Here is a 25,545-nt window from a genome sequence, read left to right as displayed (position 1 = left end):
TGCAATCAGGGAATGAGAAACAGGAGGAGACACAGCTGGGGAAAATTGGAGCTGAGGAGACTAAGAGAAGTAAAACAGAATACAATAACCCGAGACACTGACCTTCAAATTAAAACAGGAACTCACACATACAAAGAAACACAGACTTTATACAGAGGGAACACACAGGCAGGGATGACTAACACTAAACTGAGGAAGAACCGAACCGAACGAGCTAGAAACCACAATAAACAATAATAGAAAACACAAAACGCTGGGTCAGATAACCCAGGACCATGACAATGTTAGTGTGTGTACAAAAAAGTGTATCAAAAGTCCTCTAGCTATCAATGTTATGGATATCTCCATTTTGTAAAGAACAAATACATAAATAACAAAAATAAAAAAACAAAATACAGAATGAACAGCCTTTTTGTATCCATTATCTGCATTATTTGTAATTCAAAGTTAAATTGATCTTCACCTTGGCTAATATTTTGTCAATTCACTAGTCTTGTCCCTGATTTGTCATCATTTAACCAATATGTGGCAATCAGTAAGGTTGGTAAATATCCACATAACTTTGCGTTGATCACAGATTACAATAAATGATAAAGGAGCATACTAAGTTAAATGAGGTTGTTAAAGGTGGTTGGACCTCTACATTCACAATGTAAGGGTTTTAGCTGGAACAGTTTTTCAAAGCCATAAAGTTAAATTAACATTCTTATATATTTATGGAATAAAGTTGTGACTCTTAATGACTTAAACATCCTTAAGCGTTTGATTATTTTGCATGAAATGTGCATTTGTACTCATATATTTTATCTCTTGATACCTCTATTAAAGTAATTGGGAACTATAGTATTTCAGGGGAAGCTTTTCAGTCCAAATATGAAAATAATACATGACCACTACAGAAGTAATAAAGAGATAATTTTAAAAGATGACCAAATACTATATGAGGCACACCTACATACACATCCTAACTCCACATCTTCTATCTGCAAGGCATAATGATCACTCGTACTGTCATGTCACGTCTTGAGAGGACTGATTTGGGAGTATATGTGTCGTCATGTTCACCTGCTCACCAAAAGGCCCTGCCTCTATATAAAGTGCCCTCATCTGCAGTTCATCTACTCCAAGGAGGAGGATGGATGTCAGCAGCCAACTGATGTTATAGCTGGTGTATGAAAATACACATTTTTAAATTGTACAGTTTGTTATATTTGGGGTTTTAGTGTAATCTGATATTTTCATTCTAGGAACTGTTTATGGACACTGATTGAACTCATGCGAATAAACCAAATTGAATGTACTGTACATTTCTAAATGTGTAGAACAGCTGCATCTATGTCTTGGTTTTCCTGGCTCTTCATTGTGTGGTCCAGGTCATCCCAATCTTTGCTGCTTGTGTGGCTTGTGGGAAGAGAACTGGGAATCCGGGATGGACTTCTGTGTGATCAGATGTTGACATGTTCTCGTTGGGGTACACCAAGTAGCCAGGGTCTGTTTCAAGATGGAGATGTAATTATTGGTGGTCTTTTTCCTCTTCATTATCAGCCTCCAGCTATAGACCATGACTTCACTCAGCTGCCACACTACAATCCATGTACTGGGTAAAACTCAGTTACAGAGAATATTTTGATTACTGTAGAATGAGAGCATATATAGATATAACATAGGAGTAATTACTGTGTCTTGCTGGTTGATTTGTACTTGCAGTTTTACAAAAATTATTCAAACAAAATTCACTAATTTATATTTTATCATTTTATCTCCCCTCTCTCAGTTTAGAATATGTTCCACTGCAGTACATATATGCTATGGTGTTTGCACTGGAGGAAATTAATCATAGTACAATGCTCCTACCAGGAATCAAGCTGGGCTATCATATTTTTGACAGCTGTGGGCGCCCACCATGGGCTCTCCAGTCAGGACTGTCACTTGTTGGTGGAGACAACACCAGCTGCAACTCTACAAACCCTCCAGATTATTCTAGTGGGCATGGAGAAGAAATTAAAGACAGGAGGGGTAACTCATTCATTGATCAGAAAACATACAAAAAAATCTGTCAGCAATTTTGCTTTCTACTTTTTCTACTCCTGCTACAAGATGTTGTTTAATTAAATCAATCATTTCTGTTTTCAGGTGGTCAATCTGTCCCCATGATTATTGGTGGTGCTTCATCCATAACAAGCCAGATACTCTCCACAGTGCTGGGGCCACTCTCCATACCTTTTGTGAGTTTTGTTTTGAATGCACCATAAAAACTGTATATGAGCTTTTTTGTTTGTTTTTAGATAAGTGGAGCCATCTTTTGGTTGAATTTATATCTTTTACTCAAAGAAATATTCATGCTTTTTTATGACAGTGGAGAAACTGATTTTTTTAAACAGAAACAAAACCTTTATAAGATGCAGGTTTTTGTGTTTGTGTGTGTGTGTGTCTTTCAGATCAGCTATCTATCCACCTGTCCTTGTCTCAGTGACAGGCTCCAGTATCCAAATTTCTTCAGAACAATCCCCAGTGATATTTACCAAGCACGTGCTGTTGCCCAGGTTGTTATACGCTTCAACTGGACTTGGGTTGGAGCAGTTGTAGCAAACAATAACTATGGCTACATGGCAGTAAAGGTATTTGCATCTTTTATTTCAGTCATTTAGACTACTCAGCTATATCTCTAAAATATACAGTAATAAGTGCATTATATAACTACATTTACAGTGTGATAATGTAATAGGCTTCTTTCACCTGTATATGTCAGGTATTTCAGGAGGAGATTCAGGGAGCAGGTGTCTGCCTGGCATTTGTAGAGACTCTCCAAAGGGAAAATATCATTAGTGATGCCAGACGAGCAGCCCTCACAATTCAAGCCTCAACTGCAAGGGTGATTTTGATCTTCACCTGGTATACAGATGTGAGGGAATTGTTCCTGCAACTTGTGAAACTGAATGTGAGAAGCTGTAATGCCTATCGCATATAATGCATGCTGAAAAAAAGTTCGAGATTATATTTAAAAACAAAATAAACTTTAAAATAATTTTTCTTTTGCTTATTAGGTGACTGATAGACAGTTTTTGGCCAGTGAGGCTTGGAGCACTAGTGGGGATCTGGTCCAAAATTCAGTTACAAGCAAAGTGGCAAACGGTGTTCTTGGTGTTGCTACTAGAAGTTCAGCTATACCTGGATTTGAAAGTTATCTCCGACGTTTACACCCAATTCACCATCCAGATGATGAGTTCTTAAGAGAATTCTGGGAAGTGGAGTTTGGGTGTAGTCTTCATTTATCTTCCTCCTCAATGCTCAGTTCTCCTATCTCCACACTGAAGTCTAACCATAAATCAAATATTTTAACTTCAAATCCTCCTGTTATGTCTGATCAGAAAGCTTCACTATCACATTGCAATGGGTCGGAGTCTCTGAAAAAAGTACAGAATCTCTTTACAGATGCATCCCAGCTAAGGGTGACATATAATGTCTACCTTGCTGTTTATGCTGCAGCTCATGCCCTCCACAGCCTTCTCTGCCCCATTAAAGACAGCTCTTCTGAAAACAACATCTCCACCTGCTCCTCTCCAAAACAAATCAAGGCCACAGAGGTAAAGTAATCATGAATATCATCCTTTCCCTAAAAAATGTAATAAAAATCCATGTTGCATTCTTTAGACACTGAACAGGGTTTTGGTCCGACCCATGAGTACCCACAATGCTGTAATTACAACATTTCCATATGTTTCAGTATTGCACTTATCATTGAACTCTAATAACTCTAGTTTCACGATTGTTATAATTTTACAGCTTTTGCAGCACTTGCAAGAAGTGAACTTCACCACACCACAAGATGAAACATTTTACTTTCAAGGAGCCGATATTCCAGCAAAGTATGACCTTGTTAACTGGCAGAAAATGCCTGATGGGACACTAAAAACTGCTTTGATTGGTCAAGTGGATGGGTTTGATCTCCATCTTAATGAATCAGCTATTCAGTGGATCACAGGATCCAATCGGGTATTTTACATGAAAATAATGTAAACTGTACATTTGTAAATTTGTGCATTTCTTGCTCTTAACTGGAATACACATATTGTGCTTAAAAATAAGTGTTGGCTTATTATTTAGGTGCCTATTTCGGTGTGCAGTGAGATCTGCCCCCCAGGGACCAGAAAGGTCAGCAGGAAAGGAAAACCTCTCTGCTGCTTTGACTGTATTCCATGTGCTGCAGGAGAGATAAGCAATAAAACTGGTGATGGAATTGCAATCTAAACCCCTCCTTGTAAATCCATTTGATTTAAAGTCATGTACTTCTGCTGTTCTTGTTTGATTTTCCTTTCTCCTCTTCTTTCCTTCTCCACTCTTTTTACTGTTAGGTTCCCTTGACTGTGAGCGTTGTCCCCTAGAGCTCTGGTCTAATGCTAAACGTACTGCCTGCATCCCTCGCCAGCTTGACTTTCTTGCCTTTAATGAGACTTTGGGAATTACTCTTACTACAGCAGCTGTGACCGGTGTCACTGTGACAACAGTTGTCTTTGTGGTTTTCCTTCACTACCGTCACACACCTGTGGTGAGAAAGAAATGTTCACAACATTATAATGTACATTTTAAAGAAAACATCGTGTGCAGTTGGCAAGTGCAGTTTTTTTGTTGTTAGGTTTTATTTGACATCTCATGTCAGTTTTTTCTTCAAGATTAAATAATTGACAAAATATTAAAACAACGTAATTATTCCACATGTGGCTGATATTATCTGTGTCACTACTTTTATAAAGCTGCACTTTCTTAATTTTAGGTGAGGGCTAACAATTCAGAGCTGAGTTTCCTGCTTCTTGTGTCAATCAAGCTCTGCTTCCTGTGCTCACTCGTGTTCATTGGTCGTCCATCAGTCTGGTCTTGTCGGTTCCAGCAGGCAGCTTTTGGGATCAGCTTTGTGCTTTGTGTGTCCTGCCTGAAAGTCAAGACCATTGTGGTTCTGGCAGCATTTCGCTCAGCTCGGCCTGGTGCTGAAGCCTTGATGAAATGGTTTGGTCCAGGCCAACAGAGAGGAAGTATCTGTCTTCTTACATGCATACAGGTCATACAGATGTTCTGTTTTGAATTTTTAAGTCTTTGTATTTTTACATCTGTCTAAAAACATTTTATTTTTCATATAGATTATCATCTGTACCATATGGCTATCCCTCATCCCCCCCGTGCCTCGACAAGATCTGGGTTTTCAAGGTTCAAAGGTCACTCTGGAGTGTGCCATGGTTTCTGTGGTGGGATTTTGTCTGATTTTGGGCTACATTGGCCTGCTGGCCTGCACCAGTCTCATATTAGCCTTTTTTGCTAGGAAACTTCCTGATAATTTCAATGAGGCCAAACTTATCACTTTCAGTATGCTGATTTTCTGTGCTGTTTGGGTGGCTTTTGTGCCTGCTTACCTTAGCTCTCCTGGTAAATACACTGTTGCTGTGGAAGTTTTTGCCATCCTGGCTTCTAGCTATGGTTTACTTTTCTGTATTTTTGCTCCGAAGTGTTTCATCATTCTTTTGAGGCCTGAGAGAAACACCAAGAAATATATGATGGCCAGGTAGCAAAAGTAAATTAACAAAATATGACAAATAATTATTATTTATCTATTTATCTATATCAGCACTTCATCTTTATGTATTTATCTTTGTTTGTTGTTAAATTAATAGAAAAACCTTGATTCACTTTATCCAGAATTAAGAATGATCATGCAAAGTTTTAATATATTATTGCAAATGTATATACAATACGACTGTAGTTTTATAGACAAACCTTCGATGAAAACAAAACACCATATTAACTTATCGTGTCAATGTGGGGTTTTTTTTTTCTTTCTCTCACCCTCTCTCTCTCGCACTTTTTTTCGCTTCACTCAGCATGCGAGCCTTGTGCTTTACGCTGGGAAGAGGGGGGAGGGGCGGTAGTAGGCGGCACTCAGTAGCACAATAACAGAGCTCAATTTTTTTTTAGGTTTGCTCAGAATCCGGTTGTTCAGTGATGACGCGACGAATCCTACTTCCGGGTCTAAAGTAGTCTGCGTTTAATATGGCTTTTGTGTTGTTAACATGTTTAATGTTATGTATTTTCTTCTATTTGATCTCAAAAAGCTCCTAAAACAGTCAGTGATCACTGTTGACCTCCCTCGTCTTTTATTACCGCTAATCATTTATTTAAGCTCAGTTTTTAAAACCTTAGGATGTAGCTACAGCCCAGCCCATGCAGCAGTATATGAATGACTAACCTCGTATTGTGGATGGATTATCTCAGTTGTTCTCCTGGCTGAAGTTTGGTCCTTTTACAGCATCCTGCCATGCGATTACATTTGTTCCTGACCACCGAGAACACTCACGGTAACTTTTATCGAGTGGAAAAAAGGTTAGCTTGTTTATATTAAGCTAACATAGCTGTGTCGCTAGCGGTCACGTAGCACATCATTATATACCAGCTAGCCCAACTTCAGTAACCCTACAAACGTCACTGCTGTTTAGTTTTCTGTCTTCATTTATGCTGGAAGTGATAACAGAGCTGTACGTTTTAATTTGTTTCCAAAACCCCGCAGTCAGGACATGCTATATTGTATTTAGATAGAAGCTAGCGAGCTAACTCCCTGCTAACTTCTAACTCCGTTAAATGTCATAAATTCCGTTTTCATGGATGCCTGGATGTTAAACTCAATTGTTACACCTGGTAGAGCAGAACGCTGATCATTTTATTAAAGATGAAAGACTTTAGACAGTTTTTCAACTCTCAGTAATGCCATAGTGATCGTTTGATATATGGACCTGCAGCGGAGTTTAGACCCAGACACGGCTAGTGACGTCAGACTGAACAACCGGATAGTGGCACAAAAATAACGCCATACAGAGCGGGAGGGAGAGAGAGAAAGAGAGCCAGGGACAACAACGTCACATTAGAAAGGTACAATCATCCACAACTATTTCCAGTTGCAGATGATAAAGGATTCAGAAAGTTTATTCATACAGGTCCATATGACAGAATATGCATCTTCTTTTTGTTTTCATATTATAATTTATATTTAATTGTATTGTGGTTTGCAGTGTTTTGTGTTGTGTCACTTAAAATTTGTAAAAGGAAAAAGCTGAAAATTCAAATAGTTAAAAGTTGAAATGTGAATAGTTGGTTTTTGTATTATATGATTTATTTATTACATTTTATGTGGAGTGAATAAATAAAAGTATACTTACGGTGGCCCCTACAGACAAAGCACATACAAACTTCTAATCACGTACAAACCCTGAAGCATGTACAAACTCCAAAACACGCAAAAACTCCAAAACACGTAAAAACACGTACAAACCCCGAAGCACGTACAAACTCCAAAACACGTAAAATCTCAGAAGCACGTAAAAACTCAAAACATGTACAAAAGACAACAGAAGTGCTCCAGGATGCTAGGGGCAGTGTTGAACTTTTGTTACCTAGTGGCTACACAAGCCAGCAAGTACCAACGACCATATTTGGTGTGTGGTAATAACAGGTAAATGAACATTTTTTTTATTTTTTTTTTATTTGACTATATATGAATTCTTGTGTATAAATACACAAACAATACACATATGCTTTCATGCTTTCAATTGTGTAATTTAAGTGATCTAGGTAGCTCTGTTTTGGAAGAGTTTGTACGTGTTTTGTCTGTAGGGGCCACCGCATATATTTATATATAAACATTTATAGATAAAACCATTTTTTTTTACATTAGTAATTCCTTTTGTGCATAATTTTATATTATTGTTAATAACAAATTAATTAAAGCAACAAAACAACCTGAAGAGCCGGTTCGGAGCCGAAAGAGTCGGCTCATTTTAGTGAGCTGAACCGAAAGAGCCGGTTCTCTAAAAAGAGCCGGAAATCCCATCAGTATTGCACAATGCTTCATGTGTTACTGTGTTTTACATCATATACCACAAAAATGGCTGAAGCACAAAATAAAAAGCTTAGTTTAGTAAAAGAATTATAATTACATTTAACTTACATAATAGATACATTTTGACAATGAAGTGTAACACAGTCAGTCAGTTATATTTGAAAAGATTTATTTAAAAGAAAGAAAAGAGGAAAAAGAGTAAATAACTATTATTTAGATTTCTCAAGAGGTTTTAATATTTACATTTATTATTTTTATTAATATATTTTATTTTCTGATTTACTGCACAGAAAATGAAGATGTTTTTAACATAAATGAAAACATTTTATGACTCAACGCCACGACCCATAACAGCTTTCTTTGTGTTCAACTCTGGTCTCAACAGGATTATGTAACATTTGGGTCCAAACAGTGTGATCAAAAGTCCAAAACCTGAAGCCAGGATGGCAAACACCTCCACTGCATCTGCAAGATTTCCTGGTGAGCTGACATAAGCAGGAACAAAGGCCACCCACACAGCACAGAAGATCAGCATGCTGAATGTGATGAGCTTGGCCTCATTAAAACTATCAGGGAGATTCCTCACCAGGAATGCAATTAGAAAACTGAGGAAAGCCAGCATGCCAATATAGCCCAATAACACTGCAAAACCAACAGTGGACCCAACTGAACACTCATACACTATCTTGTCATTGTGGTATTGGGTGTTTTTATGTGGAGTTGGAGAGGAAGAGACAAGCCAGGTAGTGCAGATGGCTGCCTGAATAGATGTCAGAAATAGAACTGTTCCTCTCTGCTGCATTGCACCAAACCACTTCAGACTGGCTCCCCCTCCTGGCTTGGAGGCTTTGAACACAGCCAGAACAACCATGGTTTTTACCAGGATGCATGAGACACACAGCACAAAGCTGATCCCAAATGCTGCTTGCCTCATTTGGCATGTCCACATCCTGGGTCGTCCGATGAACAAAAGTGAACACAGGAAACACAACTTAAGTGACATTAATAGCTGGAAACTAAGTTCTGAATTGTTGGCACGTACTATAGGTGTTCTGCGATGGCAGATAAAGATCCCCAGAACAACAGCACATATAAATGTTCCCAGTAAGGAGATTGCTGTCAAACAAATACCCAAAGGGTCATGATAAGAGAGAAACTCTGTTTTCCTAAGAACACAGTGGTCACGCTGTGGGTTTGACCAAAAATCCTCTGGACAACTGGTGCACCCCAAGGAGTCTGACAAAGAAGTGTTGATGTTGAAATGCATACTATATTTCACAGAAATTAAATCAAATATGTCATACAGAAAGACAAAGACCTACTGCTCTTGTTAGTGATCTTTCCCTCAGAACAAGGGATGCAGTCAAAACAGCATTCAGGCTCTCTCTTCCTTCTCACCATGTGGGTACCAGGAGGACAACTCTCACTGCATACTGATCGAGGTGGCTATTGGACATAAAAAATAAATATTTATTGCCTGCTACAATTCTATATACTGTAAATGTCATAAAAGGTACTTGTGAAATAAAAACATATCTAACCTGTTTGGATTCAAAGTTCCAGAAGATTTTGCCTTCATCAAGTGTGAGTTCTTCACCTTTTAAAGCTGTCCTTTTAACCTCACCCACTTTCTGAATTTTAGTGCTTCCATCAGGGAGCCACAACACATTAGTAACATCATAAATTGGTACCACATCACCATTCTCGTCAAATGACACTTGATCGCCAAATGGAGTGGTGAAGTTCACTCTTTCCATGTAATAAACAAGCTGTTTAAAAGGAATGTATAATAAGTAAATTATTTTTTGCTCCAAAACTAATTATAGAACGAATGATTTATTCATAGATGGAGTGTAAAATGATATCACATCTGCCATGGCTCCAGTAACTTTACAGTGCAAACAGTGGCAATTTTTCAGTTCAGTAATCAAATATAATATTATATCTATGGTACCTACATATATAAAGTCATTTATATCTAAGTCTCAATCAACCAAGGCACATTACTAATAATCCTGTATAAAAGTTAATGACCTGAAGTTAATGAAATTCTGAAAGCATGCAAAAACAATTTATCCAAAGGTGGAGTGTAAAATGATAACACACCTGCCAAGGCTCCAGTGACTGCAAAGAGGCACAGCTGTTCCCACTGAAAGGCCCTCTTCCTGGCTTGCACCGCAGCATATCATCAAGGGAATATGCCAGTGCATAAACAGCTTTGTACACATTATACTCAGGCCGCAGGTTGGAAATGTCCAAGTACTCATTGTCCACATTTCCTAGATCTTCCTGTCCAGTGCATAGTGCACCTCCACCTTCCAGCCAGCCTGCTGGAGCTGGAGCAAATCTGCACTGAAATGTAAATTCCCAAAACTGATTCACCTGAAATATTTTGAAAAATGTTTATTACACATTATGAAAATATACACACACAGAGTAAAAGTGTCCAAGTCTCACCAAGCTAATTCCGTAGCTAGTGTTGTGATGTAGATCAGGATGTATTTGCAACAGGAATTCCCTGAGCCCTGGTATTTCTCCTCGGCGAATGGTGATACCCAGTGTGCCACCCAGGTATGGCATAAAGTGAGGTGTTTGGAGCACAGCAGATTCTGTCCAGGCTTCGCTGGCTATCCACTGTAGACCTGTCACATTTTGCCTTACTACCTGTGTATTAAATTAGACCAAATCTATGAAGTAATACTGAGCCTCCAACTTCTTTACTGAAACAGTTTTTGATCTTTAAAATTAATTCTGAATGATTATTTTTCTGTATTCATTTCTGTACTCACAATGATGCGTAATATGTGTTTTACACAATTATGAACTATAATTATGAAGACCTCTGTAACTAGTAACTATTAAAGTGTTTTAAAGCGAAACCTCATCCATAAGGTGCATCATGCGACTAGGATCTTCAAAGACAATGACAACTCGAGCTGTAGAGGTTTTCATCACATCAACAATCCTCCGGAGTTCATCTGTGTCTTTGTCCCAGGGTAAAACCTCAGTGTAGGCCAGGCAACCTTCACCAGACACACTCAGCTCAGACTGAAAGGATCTGGCTGCATGAAGTCCATAATCATTATTACTGACAAGCAGACCTGCCCAAGTCCAGCCAAAATGCTTTAGAATCTGGATCATTGCACGTACCTAAGTGAATATAGATTAAAGTGTAAGTGTATTGAAAAGAAGAAACAAAACAAAATTTCTGTGCATAATCTGTCTGTCAGTGTCCACAGAACAGCATTTAAATACAATTGCAATTTAGCTTTATTCTCTGAGACAATAGAGAAAAGAAATAGAGCATAATTCTCAAAACTAATTATTATTATTATTTCTAATATTTTCATATCTGTCTGTGTTCTTCTTTTACACAGATATTGAAACAGACTTTTGTTTTTCCATTTTAATTTTGATGACAAATGTTCACCTGGAAAGTATCACTTGGGATCGTTCTAAAGAAGGATGGATACTTTTGACGGTCACTCAGGCAGGAACATGTGGCATAATAACTCACCTGTGAAAGATATAGACTGCATATGTATATTGTGGAGCTATCCATGTAGAGATATCTTAATTTTGTCATCATGACTGCATTATTTTTTATTTCATAAAATGGTTTTACATTTTCAATGAAATCAACGCAATCCAAGAAAACTGTTACATGGTCAAGCAGAAAACTTACCATAGGTACTCTGTACAAACCTAAGACGTTGGAGATGGCAATAGAAATTGTAGAGGACGGATCACCCACAATCCCTACAACTGGAGGATTTCCAACACATGTATCATCTACTACAATTTGATCCTCTTGACCACTGGCTAATGATAATGCTCCACGGAATCCAATTCCAAGTTCAAAGCAGTTATCATACAGAGTGTATCCCAGAGTCACATTTGGTAGCAGGTTTGAGTTTCTGTTGATCTCATCAATAGCAAATGCCATGGTTTGTGCGAGCTTAAATCCTAGAACATACACACTAAGACGAGAAAAGTTTAATTACTAAAAAGTATAATACAATACAGATTTTTAAAATATAGGAAAATGAGCACAGTGAAAATGTTGCAAAAGGAATAATATTATAAACAATCAAGGAAAGTGAATAACAATTAAAGACATATATTAATGAAAATAAATTTTAAAAGAGAAGATGTTTTGTCTAGTTATTTCAGATATAAAATACATATTCATATTAGGATTAGGTTTGGTGGTTTTCTTTTTCTGTTTTTTTCATTCTGTTTCCCTGTCATAGTTACCCATGGCAAGTAGGCTGTTGTGGCTGCGAGGTAAAAGACAGATCAGGAACACTTGAAAAGAAATGGACTTGAAACAGTCCACCCAGAACCACATCTCCAGTTTTGTGCATCTCATTTAGATGAAACTGTCCCTGCAGCTGACAGGACAAAGAAAACTGAGGAGTGGGTAGAGGAGAAGAAACACAGGAATACAGCAAAACAACCACGACTAAATTGTTTTGCAAAGATAAGCACATGACAGCTTTCTGAATATTTGAGACCAGTCATTAGGTTTTATTGTTTGCCATTCCCTTTTATTGACTTGCTGTGTTGTTTAATCTTGCACACCACCCATCAGGGAAGAAGGAGGTGTATACTTTTCATTTGAGATTGCTTTGTATCCAGGCAAACTCAGGGAACACTGTGAGTAAATTAGTCATCAGTAATAACTCACTGAAGAATTGTCAGAGTAGTTGTTCAGTATTCAGTAGTTGTTTCCGTGTGCATATCAAGTGACATAAAAGACAAATAGCAAAAATAACATCATAATTCATGTACATCAAAGTTCATGTGTAATGTCTCAACAACATCATATTAAAAACTTCAGTCCATATTTGAGTTGAAAGAGAAAACAAAATTTTTGAGGGGACGATAAAAAACATAACAAAAACAAATCCGCATGGGCGGGACGGGACATAAAGCTGCATAGGGCAAAAGGAAACTAGAAAACTTAGTGGATGGGGAAGATTGTCCTGAGTATAATTGAAGAACAGCCCAAGGGGACGGCCCAAATGAGAAACTAGACAGTGATTTTTTTCAGGGCTAATGCATGAATGCAAAACACGGGACAAGCAGATCTTCTGTATTCGAAGTGAAAGCCCACCATCTGAGTCCCGATGACCAAGCTATTTACCCTATCTCTAAGGGAGACCCAGGCACCCTTTGAAGGAAACTCATTTCCACAGCTTATATCCACAACCCTTATTTGATCACTACCCAGAGTTCATGGCCATAGGTAAGGGATGTAATGTAAAATGACCTGTAAATTAAAAACTTGCTCAGCTCTTTCTTTACCGCAACAGACTGGTACAGTGTCTGTTCATTTTCCCCAAATCTGTGAATAAATCTCAGGCTCCACTTTCCCCAAACTTGTGAACAAAACTGTTGAGGGGACAACAAATTACTTATTTGATCACTACCAGAGTTCGTGGCCACAGTTGAATAGTTGTAATCTAAATTGACCTGTAAATTAAAAACTTAGCTCAGACTGTACAGTGCCTGTATCATTGCACATGTTTCCCAAATCCATCAGTGAATCTCATGCTCCACTTTCCCCAAACTCGTGAACAAGACCCTAAGATATTTAAAGTAAAGATGAAATCTTGAGGCCATCATAGTGGAGAACATCCACGAGCCTGGACAGACCAAGATATTATGTCCACACTTGCTCACTTTCTCAAACATCCTTGAGAGGATAAAGAGCTTGTCCAGTTTCACAGCCTGGATGAAAACCTCATTGTTCCTCCTGAATCAGAGGTTCAACTAAGAGATAAACCCTGCAGTGTCCTTCACAGTGTCATGATCCCTCAGCTCAGCTCCATTCAAATGTGAAGAAAAAGGCCTAAAATCCAGCCTTTGTGGTAATGTAAGATAGTCCTGTCACAGAGTTTAATGCATGTGCTTTTGGTGATAGTTATTCCTTCTTTAATCAAATAAGGGATCTAATCAAAATATAATCAAGAAGAAATCCACACTCTATCCAGCTGTTTTTGTCTGAGTGTCAGGCTTGAGCATCCAAATTTTTTCAGAATACTCCCTGATTATATTTACAAAGCATCTGCTGTTGCTCAGCTTACTATGTGCTTCAACTGGACTTGTGTTGGATTAGTTCTAGCAAGATTGTTGTCTGGGGGCTTTTTGCCCCCTGGTAGTGTCTGCCATGGCAAATTGGTCCTGGGTGAGGGACCAGACAAAGAGCGATCCAGAAGACGACTATGAGAAGACCATCGAGGGGACTGTTCACCCTACTCGAGATAGGGTTACCGGGTGCAGCCCGGGGAGGGTGCCCTAGGGTGAGCGTCTGGTGGTCGGGCCTTAGTCCATGCAGTCTGGCTGGGTGTGGGAGTAGTTCGGAGAGGCTATGGAAAAAGACTTTTGGACTGCCTCAAAGAGATTCTGGCAAACCGTCAGGAGACTCAGGATACACATACAAGGTCCTAAATTATCAGGCCGCATTTTATCTTAATGACCTTATAGTACCGAATCACTCCATTAGGGCACTTTGCGCTCGCACTGGAGGCTTACTTGTTGTTCCTAGAGTATTTAAAAATAGAATGGGAGGCAGAGCCTTCAGTTTTCAGGCCCCTCTTCTGTGGAACCAGCTTCCAGTTTGGATTTGGGAGATAGACACTATCTCTACTTTTAAGATTAGGCTTAAAACTTACCTTTTTTAAAAAAATCATATACAGTGGGGCAAAAATGTATTTAGTCAGCCACCGATTGTGCAAGTTGCCCCACCTAAAATGATGACAGAGGTCAGTAATTTGCACCAGAGGTACACTTCAACTGTGAGAGACAGAATGTGAAAAAAAAATCCATGAATCCGCATGGTAGGATTTGTAAAGAATTTATTCGTAAATCAGGGTGGAAAATAAGTATTTGGTCAATAACAAAAATACAACTCAATACTTTGTAACATAACCTTTGTTGGCAATAACAGAGGTCAAACGTTTACTATAGGTCTTTACCAGGTTTGCACACACAGTAGCTGGTATTTTGGCCCATTCCTCCATGCAGATCTTCTAGGCCACTCCAGGACTTTCAAATGCTTCTTACGGAGCCACTCCTTTGTTGCCCGGGCGGTGTGTTTTCGATCATTGTCATGTTGGAAGACCCAGCCTCGTTTCATCTTCAAAGTTCTCACTGATGGAAGGAGGTTTTGGCTCAAAATCTCACGATACATGGCCCCATTCATTCTCTCCTTAACACGGATCAGTCGTCCTGTCCCCTTGGCAGAAAAACAGCCCCATAGCATGATGTTTCCACCCCCATGCTTCACAGCAGGTATGGTGTTCTTGGGATGCAACTCAGTATTCTTCCTCCTCCAAACACGACGAGTTGAGTTTATACCAAAAAGTTCTACTTTGGTTTCATCTGACCACATGACATTCTCCCAATCCTCTGCTGTATCATCCATGTGCTCTCTGGCAAACTTCAGACGGGCCTGGACATGCACTGGCTTCAGCAGCGGAACACGTCTGGCACTGCGGGATTTGATTCCCTGCCGTTGTAGTGTGTTACTGATGGTGACCTTTGTTACTTTGGTCCCAGCTCTCTGCAGGTCATTCACCAGGTCCCCCCGTGTGGTTCTGAGATCTTTGCTCACCGTTCTCATGATCATTTTGACCCCACGGGATGAGATCTTGCGTGGAGCCCCAGATCGAGGGAGATTATCAGTGGTCTTGTATGTCTTCCATTTTCTGATGATTGCTCCCACAGTTGATTTTTTCACACCAAGCTGCTTGCCTATTGTAGATTCACTCTTCCCAGTCTGGTGCAGGTCTACAATACTTTTCCTGGTGTCCTTCGAAAGCTCTTTGGTCTTGGCCATGGCGGAGTTTGGAGTCTGACTGTTTGAGGCTGTGGACAGGTGTCTTTTATACAGATGATGAGTTCAAACAGGTGCCATTCATACAGGTAACGAGTGGGGGACAGAAAAGCTTCTTACAGAAGACGTTACAGGTCTGTGAGAGCAAGAGATTTTCCTTGTTTGAGGTGACCAAATACTTATTTTCCATCCTAATTTACGAATAAATTCTTTACAAATCCTACCATGTGAATTCATGGATTTTTTTTTCACATTCTGTCTCTCACAGTTGAAGTGTACCTCTGGTGCAAATTACTGACCTCTGTCATCATTTTAAGTGGGGGAACTTGCACAATCGGTGGCTGACTAAATACTTTTTTGCCCCACTGTAGTTAAGGCTGGATCAGGTGACCCTGAATCCTCCCTTAGTTATGCTGCAATAGGTGTAGACTGCTGGGGGGTTTCCATGATGCATTTAGTACTTACTTTTCAGTCACTTTTCTCAATCAGCATGTATTAATAGACCTCTCTACTGATTCAGTAAGAGTACTAGATGCTACAGTTCCTGATAATGCTTTGCTTTAAATGGGGAGAATCTTGAAGGATGGCTGTTATGAGGAAAAGCAACCCAGAAACTTTGTCAGCAGCACACATCGTTGTGTGCCTCAACTGTCGGTCTTTTACCCAAGCTAATCTGCCATTTTTTTCTTCTTAGGTTGGGTTTATGGATTAAAGATCTGATCTAAATTATCATATTAAAAATTGGGACACTTAGTCAGTGGTGGACCTTGGATTCATTGGGTGTTTTGGTCATTATCCCTACACCCTCATCCAAGGAGCCCTGCCGGGGTTGGTCAGGCCCGGAGTGTGTCACTGGTTTATGTTAAATTGTTATCGCTCTTTTTCTTTCTACTGTTTATTTTCTTCTTTTAATTCACTGCAACTGAGAAATAATACTTACCTCTTTAGCATTTACGGAGCCACCATACATACTATGACCATAGCTACTGAACGACACAGGAAGTCATTCCTGCCCATGGCCATCTCCCTGTACAACTCCTCCATCTAATACACTGTAAACACTGCAATAGTTACACCCTTTTTGTGGATGCTCTTTTCTACTCCGTAATATTCATTTCAGTATTCTTGATATTTATTTATAAGCACCTCTGTAAATTCTTGATATTCATATTTGATTGATTTGTATATATTAGTGCTATTTCTTAACCCTTTAAGACCTACCATAGAACCAAGTCTGCCAAAGCTTATCTTTATATTTTTACATGCTGTAGTGCCATTTTTGGGAACATTTGCTATACATCAATACAACCATTATAGCCCAAACTTTAATAATATGTATTCATTAAGTGCATAATAACTACACAAATTGCAAAAAAGTGCAATAAACTACAAAAAAATTGAAAATCGTTTTTGTTTTGTTTTTTACATATATTTCTAGTTAGAAAAATTTAAGAGGTTTATCCCTCAAAACTGTAAGTACAAAAAAGTTGCACAAAATAGTTTGCAACAACAGGAAATTTATTTTGAGTTTCTTCACAGTTTTACTTTTGAGATACACCAATTTTTATATACTGCAGGAAAAACGAAAATAAATACAACAATGCAAATTTGCAAAACAAACAAACAAACAAAAAAACAGCATGTGCATTTCCAGCAGTGCAACTTGAGTTCTAAGCATCCCAGAAACTATACAGAAAAGCATAAAGTCAAACATGACTTTTAAAAACACCAGTATAGGATTATAAGACCCTGAAGGTAAAAAACTAAATTTTGCACAAAAATGACATCACTTCCAGTTTCGGGCAGGTAATGGCGGACATGCGATAGTTCGCGCTGACGTATATTCCAACGTAGGAAGTGTTATGAACAGCTGGTCAGATTAGCAAAGCATGTTTCTGAAATATTATGTTTTTGTTGCTGTGCTTTTTATGCAATTTTTGCAAAGCTATATGTGGAAGGAAACTGTGACCTAGGACAAGCTGATGACATAAGATGTAAGTACAACTCCTCTGGTTTCATATGCAAAAAAAATTATTGCGCTAGCTCACGTGGTTGCAGTTCTACAGGGATTTAAAAATAGTTGCGCAAAACGGAGTGTGCCCGCTCTGACTGGTTTTAAAGGGTTAAATTTGTAAAATCTGTAACATATTGTATTGTTTAAATAGTTTAGTCTGTTACTGTTATTGTCTTGGAGCAATTGCATCGGACATAATTACCTTAGGAATTAATAAAATATTCTGATTCTTAGACCTAGACTTAGAGCATTTATTGTCATTGTGCAGTTTCTTGCGCAGTGAAATTGGGTAGCTGGACCACAAAGGTGCAAAAGTAAAGAAAACAATATACAACAAGGGGGAAAAAAGCAATATATATGTATACATTTATGTGAGTAAACTATATACATGGTGTATGTGTAGAAACATTGAAACAGAAACATTGTGGGGCCATATACAAGGGCTGTTATATAATATAATATAATATAATATAATAAATAAATAAATAAGGGTGGAGGGGCTAAGGTCATTTAGGGTGGGGATGGTAATTCCACCGAGACCAAAAATATTGCACATGGGCCAAAAATATTGCACAGAACAATGAAAGACTGAGATACTGAACATGGGATGGCAGCAACATAGTTGATCAATAGCAGAATGGTTGTATGGGAGAAGTCTGTTCACATTCTTAGTTTGCATTACGAGTTCTGACAGCCCACGGGAAGAAGCTGAAGATGATGTTGCAGGGGTGCATGGGGGTGCAGTCATTAGTGTAGATGGTGTGTAGGAGTGGACTCAGCACACATCCCTGTAGTGAGCCAGTGCTGAGTGACAGGGTGGATGATCTCTGGTTGCCAACCATGACTGATTGTGAACAGTCTGTGGGAAAGTTCCATACACATATGGGGGGGGAGAGTCCAAGTTTACCAGCTTGGCTATAAGAATGTCTGGGATGATGGTATTGAAGGCCGAGCTGAAGTCAATGAAGAGCATCCTTACTGATGTCTCAGGATTCTCCAGGTGATGGAGAGCGGAGTGGAGGGCAGGGACAGTGGCATGTGACAGGGAGAGGTTGAATAGTCTGGTGAACTGAGGAGGCAGCTGGACAGCGCAGGCTTTGAGCACTCTACCAGGTATTCCGTCAGGGCCAGCAGCTTTCCTTTGATTAACTGCGCTGAACACATTGCGAACCTGGTGTTCTTGGAGGCTAAATGTGTGAGGGCTGTGCTCAGAGGAGGCTGTGGGCAGGGTGGTGTGCATGGTGGGGGTGACTGCAGCTTTCTCGAAGCAGGCAAAGGAGTGGTTAAGTTCCTCTGCTAATGAGATGTCCATGTTATCTGTGTTTTTCCCATTGCACTTGTAATTGGTGATGTGTTTCAGGCCCTCTCATACCTTTCTGGAGTTGTTATCAGAGAGGTGATCTGATAGCTTGTTTGAGAAGTCCAGTTTTGCTGCTCTGATGCCTTTTTTAAGGTCTGCTCTTGCTCTGCTGTACATGTCCTGGCCCCCAGATTTGTATGGCGAGCTGCGTGCCTTTAACAATGCCTGAACCGTACTTGTCATCCAGAGTTTACGGTTGGGGTAGACCTTTTCCGTGGTGACAGTGTCCATGCAGTGCGTGATGTAACCCAGATGTGTGAGTCTCTAGGCCATCATGTTCAAAGACACTCCACTCTGTGAGGGCAAAAGAGTCCTGCAATTGAGCACGAGCTTCCTCAGAAAAGGTGCTAATGGTTCTGATGGTGGGCTTTGTTCTTTTCCTGAGTGGTGTGTATGCCAGGACGATGAGCAGAGAGAGGTGGTCGGACATACTCAGGTGGGGGAGGGGAAAAGATCTGAAGGCTTGCTTAATATTTGAGTAAACATGGTCCAAGGTGTTATTCCCTCTCGTAGGGCATTTCACATGTCGAACAAATTTAGGCACAGTTCTTAAGCATGCTTTGTTGAAATCCCCTGCAATGATACTCCCTCTGGATATTCCCATTTCTTTTTGGAGATTGTGTCGTGCAGGTAGGCAAGGGCTGAGCTAGCTTTAGCGTCTGGTGGTAAGTGGACTGCTGTTATTAGGACTGCAGGCAGTTCTCTGGGCAAGTAGAAGGGTCTGCACATGACAGACATTGCCTCTATGCCTGGGGAGCAGACTGTGGTGATGATCTTAGTGTTTGTGCACCAGTTGTTATGTGTGTAAATGCACAATCCTCCTCCTTGGCTTTTCCCCGCTGTAGTCTTTCTGTCACTGCGGTGCATTGTGTGACCTGATAGCTGCATCGAGGCGTCGGGGATTCCCTATCGTAGCCATGTCTCTGTGACAACCAGGACACAACAGTTGCGTAGAAGTTGCTGTGCTGTGAGAAGTAGGTTCAGTTCGTCTATTTTTTTGATGACCAACCGTGCGTTGGTCAGGAAGATGCTCGGGAGCTGTAGTTTGAAAGGCTGCTTCTTTATCGTAGCTAGCAGTCCCGTCCGGCACTCCTGCTTTTGTTTGCGTTCCTTCCGCCACATGCATTTCTTGGCAGACCCAATAAGAATCCACAGAGCACCGAATTTTCTCACTATCTCCAGGAGTATGTTGTGCATCCTCTGATAATCACTGGTAATGGGGATCTGGCTGTTGCATCGAATGTTGCATAATTCCAGATGGCGGTAGGTAAATTTGGCTTTACAGTAAGAAAAACAAAAGAAAAAGAAATGTGGAAAAAAGAAAAAGAAAAGCACCTAAGTGGAGAGCATAGAGCTGCTGCATCTGTGCGAGCCGCCATCTTGCACTACTCCCAGTTCTCAATGGGAGATAAACTCTGGATGACACGCTTCTTACAGTCTGTTTGGAGAGACCTTCTAGGTAACTGTTGGAGAGCCTTGTGTCTCTGGGAGCCTGGAATTGTCACTATAGTTAAGTATTGATTGTAGCACATTTTGAAATGGAAACCTGTATTTGTCATGATCCTGGGTCCTTTTGACCCAGCGTTTTGGGTTTTCTCTTCGTGATTTTGGTTCTGTTCTTCCTCTGGTTAGTGTTTACTCTGTTCTGTGCCCGTATGTTCCTGTATCTAGTCCGCGTTTCTTAGTTTGTGTCCTTTCATGTGTAAGTTCCTGTTTTATTGTGAAGGTCTGTGTCTTATGTGAGTGTTTTCATTTTGCCTCCCTAGTCTCGTCATGTTAATCACTCCCAGCTGTGTTCCCACCTGTATGTAATCTCCCTGTGTTCTCTGAGTGTATTTAAGTTGTGTCTTCTGTCATAGTAATTGCTGGTTCGTCTGTGTTGTTTCCCCTCGGTCTCCCTGCGTCTCTCCGTATGTATTTCCCCGGACCTCCCTGCATCTTCGTTTCTGGTTTGTCTTATTAGTTTACCCAGTTTAGGTTTCTAGTTTCATGTTTTGCCACCCTTGCTGTTCGTATTGACCCACTATTATAAATAAACACTCACCTGCACCAGAACTGCCGCCCTTTTGCCCCGCAAACCGTGAAAGTATTAGTTGTTTTCTTGAAATGATCAGCATGGTTTTGATCATGATCAGTTCAAGACAGACCAAATATGCAAAAATATATATTAGAACTGCTAAATGAATTCAAGTTGAAAGCGTAGTTTATTAAAAGAGTTTCAATTATATTTAATTTCCGTAATAGGTAAATTTTACAGTGCAGTGTAACAAAGTCAATGCTTCTCTTTGAAAAGTCTGGTTGTTTTGTATGTAAACTGCATTTTAAAAGAACAACAACAAAAAAAACGACTAAATAACTGTCTTTAATATTTAACATTTGTTCATTTTAATTGTTTATTTAATTTTCGGTCAATAGAGTGCAAATAATTTTTTTTTTTGACTTGAACTGAAAATTTTATGACACAATCCCACGGCCCATAACAGCTTTCTTTGTGTTCATCTCTGGTCTCAACAGGATTATGTAACATTTGGGTCCAAACAGTGTGATCAAGAGTCCAAAACTTGAAGCAAGAATGGCAAACACCTCCACTGCATCTGCAAGATTTCCTGGTGAGCTGATATAAGCAGGAACAAAGGCCACCCACACAGCACAGAAGATCAGCATGCTGAATGTGATGAGCTTGGCCTCATTAAAACTATCAGGGAGATTCCTCACCAGGAATGCAATTAGAAAACTGAGGAAAGCCAGTATGCCAATATAGCCCAATAACACTGCAAAACCAACAGTGGACCCAACTGAACACTCATACACTATCTTATCATTGTGGTATTGGGTGTTTTTATGTGGAGTTGGAGAGGAAGAGACAAGCCAGGTAGTGCAGATGGCTGCCTGAATAGATGTAAGAAACAGAACTGTTCCTCTCTGCTGCATTGCACCAAACCACTTCAGACTGGCTCCCCCTCCTGGCTTGGAGGCTTTGAACACAGCCAGAACAACCATGGTTTTTACCAGGATACATGAGACACACAGCACAAAGCTGATCCCAAATGCTGCATGCCTGAGTTGGCATGTCCACATCCTGGGTCGTCCAATGAACAAAAGTGAACACAGGAAACACAACTTAAGTGACATTAATAGCTGGAAACTAAGTTCTGAATTGTTGGCACGTACTATAGGTGTTGTGCGATGGTAGATAAAGATCCCCAGAACAACAGCACATATAAATGTTCCCAGTAAGGAGATTGCTGTCAAACAAATACCCAAAGGGTCATGATAGGAGAGAAACTCTGTTTTCCTAAGAACACAGTGGTCACGCTGTGGGTTTGACCAAAAATCCTCTGGACAACTGGTGCACTCCAAGGAGTCTGACAAAGAAGGGTTGATGGTGAAATGCATACTATATTTCACAGAAATTAAATCAAATATGTCATACAGAAAGACAAAGACCTACTGCTCTTGTTAGTGATCTTTCCCTCAGAACAGGGGATGCAGTCAAAACAGCATTCGGGCTCTCTCTTCCTTCTCACCATGTGGGTACCAGGAGGACAACTCTCACTGCATACTGATCGAGGTGGCTATTGGACATAAAAAATAAATATTTATTGCCTGCTACAATTCTATATACTGTAAATGTCATAAAAGGTAGTTGTGAAATAAAAACATATCTAACCTTTTTGGATTCAAAGTTCCAGAAGATTTTGCCTTCATCAAGTGTGAGTTCTTCACCTTTTAAAGCTGTCCTTTTAACCTCACCCACTTTCTGAATTTTAGTGCTTCCATCAGGGAGCCACAACGCATTAATAACATCATAAATTGGTACCACATCACCATTCTCGTCAAATGACACTTGATCGCCAAATGGAGTGGTGAAGTTCACTCTTTCCATGTAATAAACAAGCTGTTTAAAAGGAATGTATAATAAGTAAATTATTTTTTGCTCCAAAACTAATTATAGAACCAATGATTTATTCATAGATGGAGTGTAAAATGATATCACATCTGCCATGGCTCCAGTAACTTTACAATGCAAACAGTGGCAATTTTTCAGTTCAGTAATCAAATATAATATTATATCTATGGTACCTACATATATAAAGTCATTTTTATCTAAGTCTCAATCAACCAAGGCACATTACTAATAATCCTGTATAAAAGTTAATGACCTCCATGACTTAAATGACTACTTTTGCTCACAAGTATGGCAAATCCCTTTTCAGAAATTCTGAAAGCATGCAAAAACAATGTGTTCAAAGGTGGAGTGTACAATGATAACACACCTGCCATGGCTCCAGTGACTGCAAAGAGGCACAGCTGTTCCCACTGAAAGGCCCTCTTCCTGGCTTGCACCGCAGCATGTCATCAAGGGAATATGCCAGTGCATAAACAGCTTTGTACACATTATACTCAGTTCGTAGGTTGGAAATGTCCAAGTACTCATTGTCCACATTTCCTAGATCTTCCTGTCCAGTGCATTGTGCACCTCCACCTTCCAGCCAGCCTGCTGGAGCTGGAGCAAATCTGCACTGAAATGTAAATTCCCAAAACTGATTCACCTGAAATATTTTGAAAAATGTTTATTACACATTATGAAAATATATAATTGTTGTGACACACAGTAAAAATGTTCAAGTCTCACCAAGCTATTTCCGTAGCTACTGTTGTGATGTAGATCAGGATGTATTTGCAACAGAAAATCCCTGAGCCCTGGTATCTCTCCTTGACGAATGGTGATACCAAGTATACCACCCAGGTATGGCATAAAGTGAGGTGTTTGGAGCACAACAGATTCTGTCAAGGCCACGCTGGCTATCCACTGTAGACCTGTCACATTTTGCCTTACTACCTGTGAATTAAATTAGACCAAATCTATGAAGTAATACTGAGCCTCCAACTTCTTTACTGAAACAGTTTCTGAATTATTACATTTTTGTACTCATTTCTGTACTGACAATGATACGTAATATGTGTTTTACACAATATAATTATGAAGACCTCTGTAACTACTAATCATTAACGTGTTTTAAAGTGAAACCTCATCTATAAGGTGTATTATGCGACTAGGATGTTCAAAGACAATGACAACTCGAGCTGTAGAGGTCTTCATCACATCAACAATCCTCCTGAGTTCATCTGTGTCTTTGTCCCAGGGCAAAACCTCAGTGTAGGCCAGGCAACCTTCACCAGACACACTCAGCTCAGACTGAAAGAATCTGGCTGCATGAAGTCCATAATCATCATCAGTGACGAGCAGACCTGCCCAAGTCCAGCCAAAATGCTTTAGAATCTGGATCATTGCACGTACCTAAGTGAATACAGATTAAAGTGTAAGTGCATTGAAAAGAAAAGAAAAACTTTAAATATAATTGCAATTTAGCTTTATTCTTTGACACAATACAGAAACAAAATAGAGCACAATTCTCAAAACTAAGTATATTATTATTTCTAATATTTTCATATCTGTCTGTGTTCTTCTTTTACACAGATATTGAAACATACTTTTGCGTTTCCATTTTAATTTTGATGACAAATTTTCACCTGGAAAGCATCACTTGGGATCGTTCTAAAGAAGGATGGATACTTTTGACGGTCACTCAGGCAGGAACATGTGGCATAATAACTCACCTGTGAAAGACACAGACTGTATATTCAGGAGCTATCCATGTAGAGATATCTTAACTTTGTCATCATGACTGCATTATTAGTATTAGTTTTGTTTTCATAAAATGGTTTTACATTTTTAATTAAATCAAATTAATCCAAGAAAACTGTTACATGGTCAAGCAGAAAACTTACCATAGGTACTCTGTACAAGCCTAAGACGTTGGAGATTGCAATAGAATTTGTAGAGGTCGAATCACCCACAACCCCTATGACTGGAGGATTTCCAACACATGTATCATCTACTACAATTTGATCCTCTTGACCACTGGCTAATGATAATGCTCCACGGAATCCAATTCCAAGTTCAAGGCAGTTATCATACAGAGTGTATCCCAGAGTCACATTTGGTAGCAGGTTTGAGTTTCTATTGATCTCATCAATAGCAAATGCCATGGTCTGTGCGGACTTAAATCCTAGGACATACACACTAAGACAAGAAAATTTTAATTACTAATATATATAATACAACACAGGTTTTAAATTACAAGTAAACGAGTGCCTTTTGAAAAAGTTGCAAAAGTAGAAATATTATAAACAATTAAGGATACTGAATAACAATTAAAGACATATATTAAGAAAAAAATGAAAAAGAAGACGCATTGTTTAGTTATTTCAGATATAAAATAAGTTTGACAGTTTTTTTATTCTATTTTTTTCCTGCTTTTTCACTGTCCTTGTTACCCATGGCAAGTAGGCTGTTGTGGCAGCGAGGTAAAAGACAGATCAGGAACACTTGAAAAGAAATGGACTTGAAACAGTCCACCCAGAACCACATCTCCAGTTTTGTGCAT

At 39.4% G+C, this 25,545-nt stretch overlaps 3 protein-coding genes across 3 annotated transcripts; 1 reads left to right on the top strand and 2 right to left on the bottom strand.

Annotated features, from left to right (window-relative positions):
- The first annotated feature begins 1,449 nt into the window (after window positions 1–1,449).
- LOC146694245 (extracellular calcium-sensing receptor-like) lies at window positions 1,450–5,555 on the top strand. Its single transcript, XM_085478732.1, has 12 exons — window positions 1,450–1,601; window positions 1,775–2,016; window positions 2,134–2,225; window positions 2,439–2,618; window positions 2,750–2,938; window positions 3,045–3,264; window positions 3,343–3,584; window positions 3,784–3,993; window positions 4,105–4,228; window positions 4,353–4,546; window positions 4,772–5,053; window positions 5,133–5,555. The coding sequence occupies exons 1-12, from the start codon at window positions 1,450–1,452 to the stop codon at window positions 5,553–5,555; spliced, it is 2,550 nt and encodes an 849-aa protein (XP_085334858.1).
- A 2,646-nt stretch (window positions 5,556–8,201) lies between these two features.
- Window positions 8,202–12,243, bottom strand: LOC146694244 (extracellular calcium-sensing receptor-like). The gene is made up of 9 exons (XM_085478731.1): window positions 12,134–12,243; window positions 11,562–11,856; window positions 11,307–11,393; window positions 10,757–11,026; window positions 10,334–10,540; window positions 9,983–10,258; window positions 9,418–9,645; window positions 9,199–9,322; window positions 8,202–9,112 (listed from the first exon to the last, which is right to left on the bottom strand). The coding sequence occupies exons 1-9, from the start codon at window positions 12,241–12,243 to the stop codon at window positions 8,202–8,204; spliced, it is 2,508 nt and encodes an 835-aa protein (XP_085334857.1).
- Window positions 12,244–21,547: 9,304 nt separating this feature from the next.
- Window positions 21,548–25,545, bottom strand: LOC146694243 (extracellular calcium-sensing receptor-like). Its single transcript, XM_085478730.1, has 9 exons — window positions 25,436–25,545; window positions 24,887–25,181; window positions 24,629–24,715; window positions 24,126–24,395; window positions 23,730–23,936; window positions 23,371–23,646; window positions 22,764–22,991; window positions 22,545–22,668; window positions 21,548–22,458 (listed from the first exon to the last, which is right to left on the bottom strand). The coding sequence occupies exons 1-9, from the start codon at window positions 25,543–25,545 to the stop codon at window positions 21,548–21,550; spliced, it is 2,508 nt and encodes an 835-aa protein (XP_085334856.1).

This window comes from Copadichromis virginalis, linkage group LG14, assembly GCF_057382275.1.
Source record: "Copadichromis virginalis isolate Kocher_CV1m ecotype Utaka linkage group LG14, C_Virginalis_male_GT1.1, whole genome shotgun sequence".
NCBI classification, from domain to species: domain Eukaryota; kingdom Metazoa; phylum Chordata; class Actinopteri; order Cichliformes; family Cichlidae; genus Copadichromis; species Copadichromis virginalis.
This window is presented reverse-complemented; position numbering and strand designations above follow the sequence as displayed.

Excerpts from the sequence above, each read along its gene's own strand:
- LOC146694245 (XM_085478732.1), top strand. The coding sequence starts at position 1,450 with ATGTTGACATGTTCTCGTTGGGGTACACCAAGTAGCCAGGGTCTGTTT. Across the intron at positions 2,226-2,438 it reads GGCCACTCTCCATACCTTTT|ATCAGCTATCTATCCACCTG; the intron begins GTGAGTTTTGTT and ends TGTGTCTTTCAG. Across the intron at positions 3,585-3,783 it reads AACAAATCAAGGCCACAGAG|CTTTTGCAGCACTTGCAAGA; the intron begins GTAAAGTAATCA and ends ATAATTTTACAG.
- LOC146694244 (XM_085478731.1), bottom strand. The coding sequence starts at position 12,243 with ATGCACAAAACTGGAGATGTGGTTCTGGGTGGACTGTTTCAAGTCCAT. Across the intron at positions 11,394-11,561 it reads GTTTGTACAGAGTACCTATG|GTGAGTTATTATGCCACATG; the intron begins GTAAGTTTTCTG and ends TATCTTTCACAG. Across the intron at positions 9,646-9,982 it reads AGTCACTGGAGCCTTGGCAG|CTTGTTTATTACATGGAAAG; the intron begins GTGTGTTATCAT and ends CCTTTTAAACAG.
- LOC146694243 (XM_085478730.1), bottom strand. The coding sequence starts at position 25,545 with ATGCACAAAACTGGAGATGTGGTTCTGGGTGGACTGTTTCAAGTCCAT. Across the intron at positions 25,182-25,435 it reads CAACAGCCTACTTGCCATGG|TGTGTATGTCCTAGGATTTA; the intron begins GTAACAAGGACA and ends TTCTTGTCTTAG. Across the intron at positions 24,716-24,886 it reads GCTTGTACAGAGTACCTATG|GTGAGTTATTATGCCACATG; the intron begins GTAAGTTTTCTG and ends TGTCTTTCACAG.